This window comes from Aythya marila (assembly GCF_965140915.1).
Source record: "Aythya marila genome assembly, chromosome: 3".
NCBI lineage: Eukaryota > Metazoa > Chordata > Aves > Anseriformes > Anatidae > Aythya > Aythya marila.
This window is the reverse complement of record NC_139044.1, coordinates 56,037,780-56,051,444: the sequence shown is the minus strand read 5'-3', so window position 1 is coordinate 56,051,444 and position 13,665 is coordinate 56,037,780. Positions and strand designations below refer to the sequence as shown.

Genomic DNA, 13,665 nt, shown 5'->3' with positions numbered 1-13,665 from the left:
GGCCGGGCGGGGGCCAGGCACAAGGCGGGGCTGGGGGCGGTGGCTCCTGCACAAGGGGCCGGCCCCTGCCCGGAGTGAGAGCCCGAGCGCAGCCGGGGCTGGTGGGGCTCAACCCGGCCACGCTTATCCCGGCATGTGCCGGGTTCCTGCCGCTACCTGTGCACCCAACCCTAAGCCTTGCTCCTTCCCTGCCTGCCCCCAGGCTGGGCGACTGAGCCTCGCTGTTCCCCTCTTCTTGTGTGGAAAAGCATTCGAGTCGAGGTGTTGCTGCCTGTCAGTGCTGCTTCACCTGGCTGCTCTATCAGCAAGGATTGCCTGAATAGGAGGATTTTAATAAAAAGTAAATAAGTAATTGGCTTCTGTCTTGGTCGATAACCTGCCCTTCCTCTTCCTCATGCCACAGGCTGGAAGTGCCTGGCCACGCACGGCTGGTGTCCCAAACACCCAGCTTTCACCCTGCAGTTTTTTTTATCAAAAAAAAACCTGCTTGCAGGGAGCAGCAGGGCCTGCAGCCAGCACCAGGACTGAAGGTTGGCTCTGCTGCCAGCACCCGCCTCAGAGGCAGCCCCAGCAGCTGCCCCGTGGTAGATAAGGGCTAGTTCAATTCAGCTCCAGAGGGACCTGCTGCTGACCAGAGGTGAGCCAATATGTGACACTGGTTGTGTTTCTGTGACAGCAGATTTAAGGAAGGGAAAAACAAACAAACAAACAAACTGCAACAGCAGCTGGGAGAGAGGAACAAGAACCAGCTGTGCAGACCCCCAGGTGAGTGCAGCAGGAGGTGCTGCAGGCAGGCAGCAGCAGTTCCCCTGTGGGCTGTGGAGAGGCCCCTGGTGGAGCAGGCTGTTCCCCTGCAGCCCATGGGTCCCACATGGAGCAGATCTCCACGCTGCAGCCCCCCCATGGGTGGAGGAGCCCCCAGTGGAGCAGGTGGATGTGGCCTGGAGGAGGCTGCGGCCCATGGAGAGCCCTCGCAGGAGCAGGGCTCGGGGGGATAGCTGCTGCCCACCTGTGGGGGCCCCGTGCTGGAGCAGTTTGCTCCTGGGGGATGGACCCCGTGGGATGGAGCCGTGTGGGAGCAGTGCTTGGAGAGCTGCTGCCTGTGGGCAGCCCCAGCAGGCTCAGTTGGGGAAGGACGGCATCCCATGGGAGGGACCCCACAGGGAGCAGGGGCAGAGTGACTGTGAAGGAGCAGTGGAGGCAAAGTGCTATAGACTGACTGCAGCTTCCATTCTACTAAAAAAGGTAATGAATTTCTCTAATCTCCCTACACTGAGTTTGTTTTGCCCATGCCAATAACTGTTGAGTGATTTCCCTGTCCTTATCTCAACCCTTGAGCCCTTTCCATCATATTTTCTCCCCCTTTCCTCTTGAGGAGTGAGAAAGCAGTTGTGGTGGAGCTCAGCTGCCCGCCTGAGTAAAACCACCACACTCACCTCAGAAGGTGAAGCTCTTGTGCAGCAGATCATGGGTTGCAGGCACCATCTTTAAGACATGCTTTTTCCAGCATCATTTTTGCCCAGGCTAATGGTTCTCCACTCTCTGATGCCTGAATTGCATATGTTTTCATCAGGCCCTAGTGGCCACTGGACGGCCTTTGTGAAACAATTTGGCTTAATCATCAAATAACAGCTTTCCAAAATCATCACAACGAGTGACAATTTCTTTGGCAATCTCATCAGAACAGTTAATAAATAAGTAAATAAATAAATGAGCAGTCAACTAAATTAATCTTTCTCGACGTCTGAAAGATGTATACTGCTAGGGCTTTTCCTGATCTAGGGAAATGGAACTTCAGTTTCCAGAGCCGTTAACCACAGCTGTTACATTGCATCCAAAATTATTTAAAGGGCTGTGTAAAAAAGGGAAGTACCTTAAGTACCTTCTTTTTTTTTGATGAAGGGAGGAGGGCAGCGTTCTCAGTTATATACCTCTATGATAGAGGCTGATAAAAAAACATTTTTACTTTCACAATATCATTTTTTCTGACTGATCATTCACATTACTCTGATCTACAAGTGCACTTTGATATCACACTTAGGAGCCCTTAGTTTTATTTTATTTTATTTTATTTTTTTTCATCTTCTGCCTCTTCATATTCAATGCTGACCTACTTTCTCTGGGTCTTCTTTTACCTTCGTTTCTTTAGATGTCATTTTGCTTCTGAAAAGAAACCCTTAAGCACCTTTGACCTCTTGCTATGGTATCTTTTCTAGTTTATCTTTAGATTTCTTCATATTCTGCAACCTTTCTTTTTCATTGCTGCCAACAATAAAGGATTAGATATGGAGTGGCTCCTTAACGTGGGAGTTTTGAAGTAGACTCTGAAGCTTATTCTTTACAGCACGACAACATTACAATTGCTCTGTGGCCCAAAATACTTTGAAGGAAAAATAATCAAAAAAAAAAAAAAAAAAAAAGTCTCACTCAAAGCTCACCACCATCAGTGAACTATTGACTTTAGTGAGATGTAAAGCATGAACTGTATATTTTGTTTAATGACCTTTCTCACATCCTTTGAATTAAAAAAACAAAGGTAGAAAATGGTAAATAGAAGTTATGAGTACACTTCCGATTAAGTCTTAAACAGGTTCAGAAAATGTCACCAGCCCACACATGTTGACTCCTCCTGTGAGAGAAAAGGTCCTCAGTACACAGCCACACCTGTAACAATGCAAGCTGTAAAATCATGAAAACAACATGTTATTAGACTTGGTGAATAGTGCAGGACCGGTGTCCGTGACTTTGCAGGAAGCTTTCTAAACACAATTTTTCCTGCGCAATGCTGGAGTAACCTGGCCCCACACAGGAAGGTCTGCAAACATGGAGCTCCCTGCCTCTCCCAGCACAGATCTACTGAGAAAGCTGTCTGCAGATGGGAGAGGAGGAGAGGAACTAATGGAAGCAGTCCCCTGGGAGGTGCTGAGCAAAAAAGACCTGCCTAATTGCCGACATGTGAGCCTCGTGTACGGGATCACTTGCTCGGAGAAAGGCGAGTGGTGTGACTGCTGGGAAGGCTGCAAAACGAACGCACCTGGGGAGCTGTGAGGGTTTGGCATTGCAAGGAGGGCCTGGTTCCTGAGCGGGAAGCAGAAGACAGAAAATGAACAGACGTGGGTGCATTTCAGACCTGATAGGATTTGGTTCAGACCTGGCGAGGATAGATGTGAGGGTGTTTTCATGTGGTCTGAATGGGACCTTGCACTGGATAGTGGGTTATCTGAGAGTGGCTGGGTTAAAAACATTAAAATGTTTTAAATGCCCTGTTGATCTTTGCTATTAATAAAACTTCGGGTTTTCTTCAGGGCAGGATGTGAACTCACTTGCCCAGCAAAAGCAGTGGAACCATTCCTCTGACGTTGAACCGCGTTCGCAAAGTATGTCTGCGAGACAAACAAACAAAGAATGGAAACCGCAGGGCTCGGCTTCCCTTTGCACCGAGCTGAACGTGGATCCTGCTTCTCAGACGAAAAGCTTCCCAGCCTGCTGGGCAAAAAAAGTTGAGCTGTGGGGCTGCAAACTTGTCCCTACAGCACTGCCGGAGAGCCGGGGTGTGTGTTTGACTCATCGCGGCTATAGGGGGGGGTTCCCCCGCGTCCCCTCCCTCCGTTCCTCTGCACCCTCCCGGCTCTTCTGCATCCCCCTGGGGCTCTTCTCCCCCCGCGGTACCACGGGGGCTGGATGCTGGCAGCCTCTCCGAAATCGCTCACCCCCCAAAAAACCCCATCGCCCTCGCGGCGGGGCGGCTCCGCGGCGGGGCGGTCGGAGCCGAGGGGCGGCTCTTCCTCTGCAAACTTTCCCTCTGCCCTCCCCTCCGGGCTCTCCCTCGCCTCCCTCCTTCTCTCGGCTCCCCGATGGCGATGGCCGGGCGGCCGGGGACCGGAGCGGGGGAGCCGCATCCCGCCTGGCCCTTGCCCGGTCCCCGCGGCCGCTCCCAGAGCGACATCTCGTCCTTCTCCTCCTCCCGGAGGAGCTGCCTGCTCAGGTCCAACGTGGGCGGCTCAGGTAAGGGGGTGCAGGGGGCGAGGGAGCGGGGGGAGGCAGCGCACAGGCTGCCCGGACCCCCAGCGCGGGGGTCGTCCTGGTCCTTTGCTCCTCCTGCTCGTTTTGGCGATGTGGGGTTGGAAGCTGGCCCTGTGAGGCCAAGCAGGCTTCCTGCAGCACTAGGAGCAACTCTGCTCTGTGAACGAGAGGAAGCGAGGACCCTACTTCACAGCGTGGATATTTAAAAGTGGCCGAAGTAAAATCAATGCATACTTGGTAAAGGCTGTTCTTTGCTCAGGCTGTTTCCTCAGGTTGGGTATTAAGGAAAATGAAATTCTGGTCTCACATTTTGGAAACGTGTGCTTGCCCGGTTACAGATCAGCACTGCCCTGCTGACTAAAACCAGATTGTGAGCACGTGTCCCTGGTGCTGCGGATATTTTGGATGGGCTCACGCACCGTTGCACAGAGGTACCTGTGATCCCCATCACCACCAAGGCTGTGTGTGAGCGAGGCAGAGCAGCTCAGTAAGAGCCCCAGAGCACGCAGGGACCTCCTGTGCCACAGCATCATCTGGACAGCATGGTGTGTGGTTGGGTCTGCACCTTGCACATTTGCTCCTCAGGGGGCATTAAGACAAAGCACACCATTTGCCTGGGGAAGCTCAAGTATAAGGGTACCTGAGGAGTAGAGAGGGAGGGAGGCTTGCAATAGCCAGGTAAGTGCAAGGAGCCTGTAGCAGATTCAACTCACAGGGCCAGAGGCTGCAAACAAAAAGAAGCGTACGTGCCATCTTCTGCATCATTTTCTGCTTTACATTTTTATGTTTTTCTACACAATTTGCATTCAAGCACACGTGGGGCATGGGGAGGGAGGAAGTGTCAGCAGTGTGACCAAACCAGAAAGGACCACTTTTAGGTGTAAGGCGTTTCATCTGGAAGAGCGCTGCATGAACAACACCCTCCAGCTCGATGTGTACACGAGATGTTTTAACCTGGACGCAGAGGGATCGTCACACAGGTGGACAGGGCTGAGCCTATGTCAGTGTTAGCATGCATTTGTTGTCAGCTTAACTTCAAAGACTACTAGCAATGAGCTGGGTGCTTTAAATGAGAATGGTAAATCCAGTAGAGGTAAAAATGGTGGTGTTTCCAAAGATGTGTTGTAATTCATAGTTTTCTCAAACAGAAAATTTAGGTCTCCCTGTTGCCCTACTAGATTTTTTTTTTCTTTTAATTTTGAGGATGTGCTTCCTGCCAGCTAGTGACAAGTGTTGCTTTCTCTGTTTTTAATTTTTTCAAAATCTCTTCTTTCATTCTACATTTTCTCCATCGCTGCTTCCTGTATATCCTTCTGGCTGCTCATTGGGCACAAAAAAAATACTTATGTGCTGGCACACAACTGTTGATTTGCCCTGTAAAAAGGAAAGCACACATTAAAGATTGAAAGCCGTTTAATTTTTAACGTGGTGGTCAGAGAATAGTTTTTGTACAGAGATGCCATTAAAATAACCTGCTTTTGCATTCCCCCACTAACCTGGAGAGCAACCGTAATGGGGACAGAAATGTGAAGCACTTAGGGGAACCGTATGAACTGCCTTATTATTATTGCTTCTACTTCTTTCTCTGGCTGCATCATTTGATTAATTTAAAGTAGGTCACACATTTACATCAGATGTTACCTGTGCTGTAGCTGCCCCATTTAGAAAAGAACAACTTGCATCTAAAATAACCTGCAAAATGTTTGCTTACTGCCTGTTCCTAGAGTAGTTCAGCTCCAGCTGTTAGTCACAAGTTGCAGTTTCTGTTGTGTGCTTTCTTTTTTTCTTTCTTTTTTCTTTTTAAAATTTCTAGATTCTGACTCTGGTTGCGTTGGGAAGATGATTTTGTCTCCTCACACTCCCAGCGTGATGGGTTGGTACCTGCCAATGATTCACACCATCATTTTGCCACCTCCCAACCCACCGCTATCAGTGCAGGGTCTGTCAAGAGATGGTATCTGTAGAGACCCTTCTAGTTAAGGAAAACACATCATCCTTTCTAAAAGCAGATTTGGCAGTAGTTTGTGAAATCCACCTGCCTGTTATTCCAGGTCAGAACTGCACATATCTCATTAGCACAGTGAGTCTGATGAGGTTCTCCCAATGCTTGTGCTGCCTTTGCTTTCTTACCCCCCCTCCTTCCTCTGCTGCTAGCATGTGCTGAAAGCAGCAACTTCCTGGTATCACCGTACAGAATCTCACTTCATCAGCCACAGTCCAGTTAGTGAGGATAATAAATTTTCAAGTTCCCCCTACTTCTTAAAGCTGGCCTTTTCAGTTAGGGTTAGCAGTAGAGGTTTACTTACTTTCCCTCTCTGGGTTGCATCACATCACCCACTGTTGTGTCAGGCCTAACCTTTACCTTCAAACACTTTTTCTGGTGCAACCCTGGGAAGAAAAAAGTCATCCTTGGCATGAGTAAGGGCAGCACAACCTAGGCTTTGATCTGTACCCGAAAAGGTTTAATGTCATACAAGTTCATAGTCTCTGTGGAGGGCATCGCTGTGAATCATTTAAGCATCTTGGCACACCCTGCCTAACAAGGGGCTGTAAGAGCATCTCGAGGAGATTGGTGAAGAAAAGATGCTCTCCTAAAGTTTCAGAGCAGTGTTGGTGCCACTCCAAGACCCCTGCTTGGGTTGCGTACCCTTAGGCAGCCTTCCACATTGAGCGACTAGACTGCAACCCAGCTGATGGCAGGTCACATTAGCTGGTTTTCTTGATTTGCCCAGCGCAGAGGGGACTGAACTACATTTGAAATGCAGACTCTATTCAAATGTGTGCTCAGAAGTTATTCAAAACCCAGGTTTGGTGGCTGTGGGGCCAAGGGCAGCTCTGAGTCCGAGTGCTGGGACCCAGGCCCCAGGCGGAGGGGGATGCCTCTGTTTTGTGTCAGCTGCCTGCAGTGCAGTTCGTGACAGGTTTTATGCTCAAACCCCAGCTGCTACAGCACACAGCCAACACCTAGCCATGCCCATTCTTTATCTGCATGTCCACGTAGGCAGTTTTTGGTTTGCTCTCTTGTTGTGGGTTTTGCTGTACAGCCTGAAGCACAGAGTCTTGCATTTTATTCAGAAGGTGGTGAGGTTTGTGGTGAGGTGCGTCTTCATGAAAAGGGAACTTTACTTCTCAGACCAGAAGTCAAAAAAAAAACACATTTCTCCACTCCATTTAGTGTACTTTGTGCGATTGACACTGTCATATTGTTGCAGTTCCTCTTGAGGTTTACTCTTTAGCAAGAAGTAGACATGTCGGATAATTTGTTTCACTGCTAAGAAGTGCACCTTTCAGACAGAGAGGTGAGCTCCTAATGCTTGTTTCCAGTTCCTTTTTTCCTGTCTTTCTGATGACAGATGAAAAAAAAAAAAAAACTACCCAAGAATTCAGACAGGAATTATATCAGGCCATACATCAGATGCACACCTTTCAGGTGAAAGGCTGAGTGAAAATGACAGTCCTGACTCAAAATTCATGCATCCCAGGTTTATCCTGGGAATATTGGGGTAGCAAAGTGGTCATTTGCACATTAGCTTACTCAAAATGATAATGAGTAACAGCTAGGATTGCTCTTTCTGCTGCCCCAGAAGAGGGTGGGTGAAGAGGTGGCTTAAAATCACCCCCTTCATGCCATCACCAGAACATCAGAGTGGCTGATGCTGGATGGGAAGGAAATTGATGAATTTTGGACATATTGTAGCTTCCCATAAACAGAGCACTCCATATTGCAAATTTCAGATTCTCTTCTTAAAGTACAAAGGTTTTGGTTGATACAAAAGAAATAAAATACTTTTGACAACTGGAGATATTTTAGCATCTAGCAAGAGTGAAACCCCAAAAAACTCTTATTTTAGATGTCGGCCTGGCTATCTGGTGCATAAAACCTAGGGAAAAAGGTAACTTATGGGCAAGTGGGTACGTAGCTGTTTATGTTTGCCTGTATTTCTTTGTGTTTGTACAAATATTTGCCAGAATGACTACAGCTCACATCTTCTTGGATCTTATCGCCATGTACACCAAGCAAGAGTCCTACCAAGGTCAATGGGAATGGAGCTCAGTGTTTGTAAAGAAGGCATCAGATGTGCTTTGGGAGGGCTGTTAGGAAGACTGTGTCTTTCACTTAGCACACAGGGGTGAAGGGGGGCACAGCCTCATGATGTGGAAGTATACTCACAACTAAAGCATATCGTTTTGGTACATTATATGAAAATACAGAAGTTGGGGAAAACATATTTCTCCATTGGATTTTTTACAGCATAAATCAAACTACAGAGTTTTGCAAGATAAGGCAGATAATTCAAGATAGAAAACTATAGTCAAAGTAAAGAGGAATCATCAGCCTTGTGATTCAGAGTCTAAACTCAGCACCTGTGACTGGACTGTGTCATTTCCCTAAATCCACATTGATATTTTCCCACCAATTTGGAAATTTGAGCTGTCAGGAATAGGCAGCAATCACAAGCACATGCAATTTAACCTGTACTTATACAATTGGAGCATCTACTTCTTTGTAATAAACTGGAAACCTGCTTAGGCCATCATCTGATTAAATCTGATCCCTGTCATTCTTATAACTTGTAGTTTCCAAACCATGCTGAGGAAAAATCCAGGAATAATTAAACATTATGCAATGAAGAATCTGCCTGTTTTATACTGGACTAAAAGACATTATTCCACAGCAGCTCCTGCAGGATAACAAGAGTAAATTCATGATATGAGCTCAGATTAACTCAACAATTTATAATATGACATTTACATATGACACAGTTTCTGGAAAAGCAACTTTGCAACCAAATATTCAGACTTGGTTTGGATAAAAAAAAGAGTATTTTCTAAATGTGGCAATAACCACTGTGGTTGGCTAAGTAGAGATTAGATTGCAAACACTTGCAGCGTGTGATTGAATGTGTCTTTTGCAGCAAGAGATCAGTGGCTCACTCTGTGATCTGTTCAGCATTTTGCCACTGTGTGTGCTTTAGTTTCTGAAGGCCCTTTTGGTATTTAGCACTTCCTGCTGATGTGTGGCTTCTAGCAAGTAACCATTTAGTATCAGATCTCACTTCAAGTCAGCAGCCTGAAGTTATTAAGTGGCTGAAGAAGAATTTGTACTCCTTTAGCTGAATGCAAATAATCTGTTCTGAAAAAATAAACTAAAAAAAAAAAATAAAAAAAAATGTTTCTAGAACCTAACTGTTTCATCAGTCAAATCCATCGTTATTGTATACCATGTAGCTTTCTTGCCCTCTCCCAGCATGGGATGTGGGAATTTTTTGATGTGGGAATTTCTCGGTGTCAGAAACCCTGTAGGATTTCATTTTTAACTAACGTTGGTATTAGTCTTGCCTCTGAATTTTTTAGTGGTTCTCACTGAATATATTCTAACAGAAAACTAAAATTTTACCTAGTAAGTTGTTATTTTTAACAGATGCCAAAGTTTTTCCCAGGTACAAAGCAAGTGGAACAAAATAAAAAATACTGAGAAAAAAATAGGAAATCCTGATTTTGTTTTGAGTTTGTAATTACTTTAAAAAAAAAAAAAAAAGTCTTAAAATTGTTAGTCTTAAAAACCAGTACAAGAGAAGCTCTTGCTTTTCACTCACGTGGAAAGCATCGTGGTATTCCTGAAACACAAGCAGAATTTATAAGAAGACAACACTTCCCTGCATAGTCAGATGAGAAAAGTTGTTCCTCGTTGCACAGTTTTGAGGCAGAAGTGGACTTTTAATAATACGTGGTGTTGTATGAATTCCGAGTGCCATCAACGTTAGTGAGATTTTTGAGTTTTAAAAGGCTGAAACAGTGAAATATTGGTAAGGTTTATCAGTATCAAGGACTTTAATATAGCCTTCATTAACTCACAGATGATAAAACGCAAGTCAGCCTTGCTCTCAAGTAGAGTATTTTGTAAGAAGTGTGGCTAAGGAGCAGCTTAAACCACTGACAGCTTCAGTGGTAAGATATTTTTCTATCTCCTCTTCTTTCTTATTTTTCTTGTATATTTCTGGCAGAGACTAGATTGCCCTTCCCATTTCTTGTGTTATTTCTTGTGTTAAAACCACTTTGCTGTATTCAGAGAAATACTCAGCCAAAACACTGGGGGCTGAGAGGCAAGTGAAGAAGAGGAAGTGTTCTGCCAGTGATGGCAATGTGACTGCTGTTCAAATGCTAAAACACTGTGTGAACATGAATACTCATTAAAATAGTTGTCATATTTTCCCTAAAAGCTTTATTTTTTCAGAATATATAGCATTGAATGGTTATTTTTAATTAACTGTATTTTACAGCTTGCCCCATATTTTTTAACGTTTGCACAGTCTTATAGTATCACAGAATCACAGACTGGTTTGGGTTGGAAGGGACCTTAAAGCCCACGAGTTCCAATCCCCTGCCATGGGCAGGGACACCTCCCACCAGACCAGGTTGCCCAAAGCCCCAGTGAAAAGGCTGAACTCTGGCACAATCCTCTCATTATTTAAAGTTTTTTTTAAAGTCTTTGCAAATATATTTTCAATAAAATTATTTAAAGTTTTTTAAAGTCTTTGCAATTATATTTTCAATAAAAATGTATTCTCTTGGAATAAAGTCTTGTAAAAATCTCCCCCTCCCTCCCCCCCCCCCCTTTTTTTTTGTCTAAACAATTCTGATATCAATAACAATTCTGATATCAATAACATTTCTGTATTTTTCAGGAGAAATACTTGACAAAGTTTGAAAATGTTAACTTGTCACTTCAGAAAATCATTCTGCAATTTTTAGAAAGTTTCATCATATGAAAACTCAATATATTTTTTTTTCCTTCTGATTTGGGGAGCAGGAATAGGAACAAAAGCAGCAGAGAAGTGTCAGAATTTTCCTGGCACAGAAATTTCACTATGGCAATTTCATGTACCCCATCCACCTGCACAGGGAACACGGATCAGTGCCACTTTATTTTGTTATGACCAAATTAGTAGATAACATTTTTTTTAAAGGTTAAAATGCTGTCTTAAAGGAGTAAGAAATTTCAGGATTTCATGGCTCCAGAACCTAGGGAGCATGCTGAACAAAGGTACCCCCCCCCCCAAGTGCACATTTTTTCTTTTCCATTTTTGGTGGAGAAGCACAGCCTTTAAGATACATCTGTGACTAATATACCCAATACTCAAGAAAATTACAGGCACTGACTGGAGTTGGTGTTGAGGTATTGTTTTGTATCATCTACAAGCAGAGGAAAAAAAGGGGTTGTGGTACATTTGTAGTTGAACATGTCCTAATTGTAGGCCTTCTTTGTGTGCAGTCAGGGGCAGCTATGTTTAAACTTTGTGAGTGAACAGATAATTAGCAGTCATCTTTTTCTTTCTTTTTTTTTTTTTTTAATTTATTTATTTCCACTCTTGCCTAGTGTCATTGTTGACAGCTAATGTTAGTGGTTTAAACCACTGTTGAAATGATGGTTATTTTTAGTCTGAAAAAAAAGATGTGTACTACCAAAGCAAAGAGTGAAAAGGCCATGTCTGCAAGGCATAATTCTGATTTTATTTTCTGATTAAGAGCAGTTTGGACAAGATCAGAGTGCTTGGATTTGAAACATGTCCTTATGCTTACACAACTGGCACAAGTGTAATCCATAGCAGACGAGTGGCAGTCCTGAGAACATCCCAACACATGACATTAACTGCTCCAGCCCCAGGGATGGAGCATGGTGTGCTGCTTTCATTACTTGGGCTGCAGTTTTATGGTGTTTCTCTGAATAGACTCCCAATTCTGTTCTTAGGAGTGAGCAGAGAGGTAGATTTACAGATCCTCAGGGATACAGCATCCCTCTTCCATCCTTTTGAATTTGGAGTCCTGAACCTTTTTTTTTTTTTTTTTTTTAAATGGTATCTTCCTGTTATGCCTTGCTGCAAACAAAACTGAATGGCAATATTTCACATGATGTTTATTTCAGTGGATGGCAAATATAAAAAATATGCTGCCACCCAGCTACCCAGCTATTTAAGTCTTTGGAGGCACATCTGCTATGAGTTTTGTCATATTCTTTGGAATTTGAGAGATAAACAATGGTTTCTGATCTGCAAATAGCAAAAATCATTTTGGAGAAAATTTTCCAAAGGACTGATTCATTCCTTTTCAGAGTTTTCTGTTATTTACCTAATGAACTTGGAATTTGTCCAAAAGGACCTTCACATGGTGAGCAAGTCAACATGTGATTGTGTAGGTGCTTGTAGCTCACAAGCTAGCAGCACCCATTTCACTGTGTGGCATAGATGTTTATCACAGGGTATATGGTACGGTAGGTTTTTCTCTAGGATACAAAGACAAACATATTTTTAAACTCTAATAGAGCTTTTAGTACATATTGATATATTTATCCTTAAAGAAGAAGGCCAGTGCCTTCTAATGCAGTTCAAAGCAGAATCTGCTTTTTCAGCCAAGTCTATCTAGCTAGCACAATGAGTTAAATTGTGAGAGGAAGGGCAGGAGCAGTTCTGAAAAAGGAATATAGCAGGTTTCTGAAACAGCTCTCCAGAGAGGGGAATATTTCTGCCAAAGAGGTTTCCTTTCCCCCAGCTGCCACATATCTGAGAGTAACAACCAACCTCCAAAAGACCATGTTGTACAATAGTTTGTGCATTTAGTGGTCTGACAGAAAGCTACAGCCTTGTTGTGCAGAGTCAGCCAGGCCTGGAGGAATACAACAGCATAAATTATTTTATTTCAGCTATCAGGCTGACAGACCTTGGGGTGAGCTCAGGGCTTCGGACGTGCTGCAAGCTCTTTTTTGGCTCTGTGTCAAAGAGCTCTCCTGACCATCCCCAGAGCCTGGAAGAAAGTTCCTCCCCTTGCAGCTCCCATGGGGATGCCCAGCACCGGCCTCTGGCCGTGGGGCAGCGCCAGGAGGCGGCAGCTCTGCAACTTCACCCGTCCTTGGGTGGTGGGGTGGCACACGATCCTGAGATAGCAAGCTCGTTGCTGCTCCCAACTCCCGCTGGATTAAGTAAAATGCAAACAAAGCCACTTTTAAAGTGTCTAAAATTGCACAGTTGCCAGTGTCTTGAAAAGGCAGAGGAAGCATCTCTGACAGAGGGAGTGCTGAAAATGTAATGTCTGTAATGGGTCTGCTGAATTTGGGGCAAGAAAGACCTGTCAGTATAGGTCTCAGTGTCAGTAGTATATAGAAAGAGCTTCTTTCCTATTTTTTCTTATGTATTCCATAGAGTTTGTAATTATATTGTCTGTTTGGGATGTTTTTGCACTCTGGTGGAGAAGTTATCATTTTTTAAAACTAGAAATCTTCTATTGCAAGAAGCACACAAGCTGGTATCACATAAATTCCTGTCAAGTAAGCGGAGCACACAGATTTTGCAACTTTATTGCATTGTTTCATAAACTCTGTGGGGAAGAAAATTCTGGTTGCCCTAGTTCTAGGCCAAGACTGGCAAAACGGTGTTAACACAGACAGGGACATGTAGAAAATAGTTTTCTTGGGAGTGGGATTTATTGGGATGCGGAATAGTCTCCTGGGAGAACCAGGGAAAGCCACCCTGCTGGAGGCACTCAGAGTCAGAACTGCAAACATGCTGAAAAGGATGTGGAAAGAAACAGCTCTGCACTGGCAAGAAACAGGATCTTTTGCAGTTGTGGTGTTATTTGTTTGTTTGTTTG

At 44.5% G+C, this 13,665-nt stretch overlaps 1 protein-coding gene across 1 annotated transcript in view; it reads left to right on the top strand.

Moving 5' to 3' along the window:
* The first annotated feature begins 3,821 nt into the window (after window positions 1–3,821).
* The window catches only part of PHACTR2 (phosphatase and actin regulator 2), a 133,066-nt gene continuing 123,222 nt past the window's right edge, over window positions 3,822–13,665 (top strand). The window contains exon 1 of the mRNA XM_082756929.1: window positions 3,822–4,005. Coding sequence (XP_082613055.1) covers window positions 3,855–4,005 — 151 coding nt within the window. The 5' untranslated portion in view covers window positions 3,822–3,854. The remainder of the gene's footprint in view (window positions 4,006–13,665) is intronic.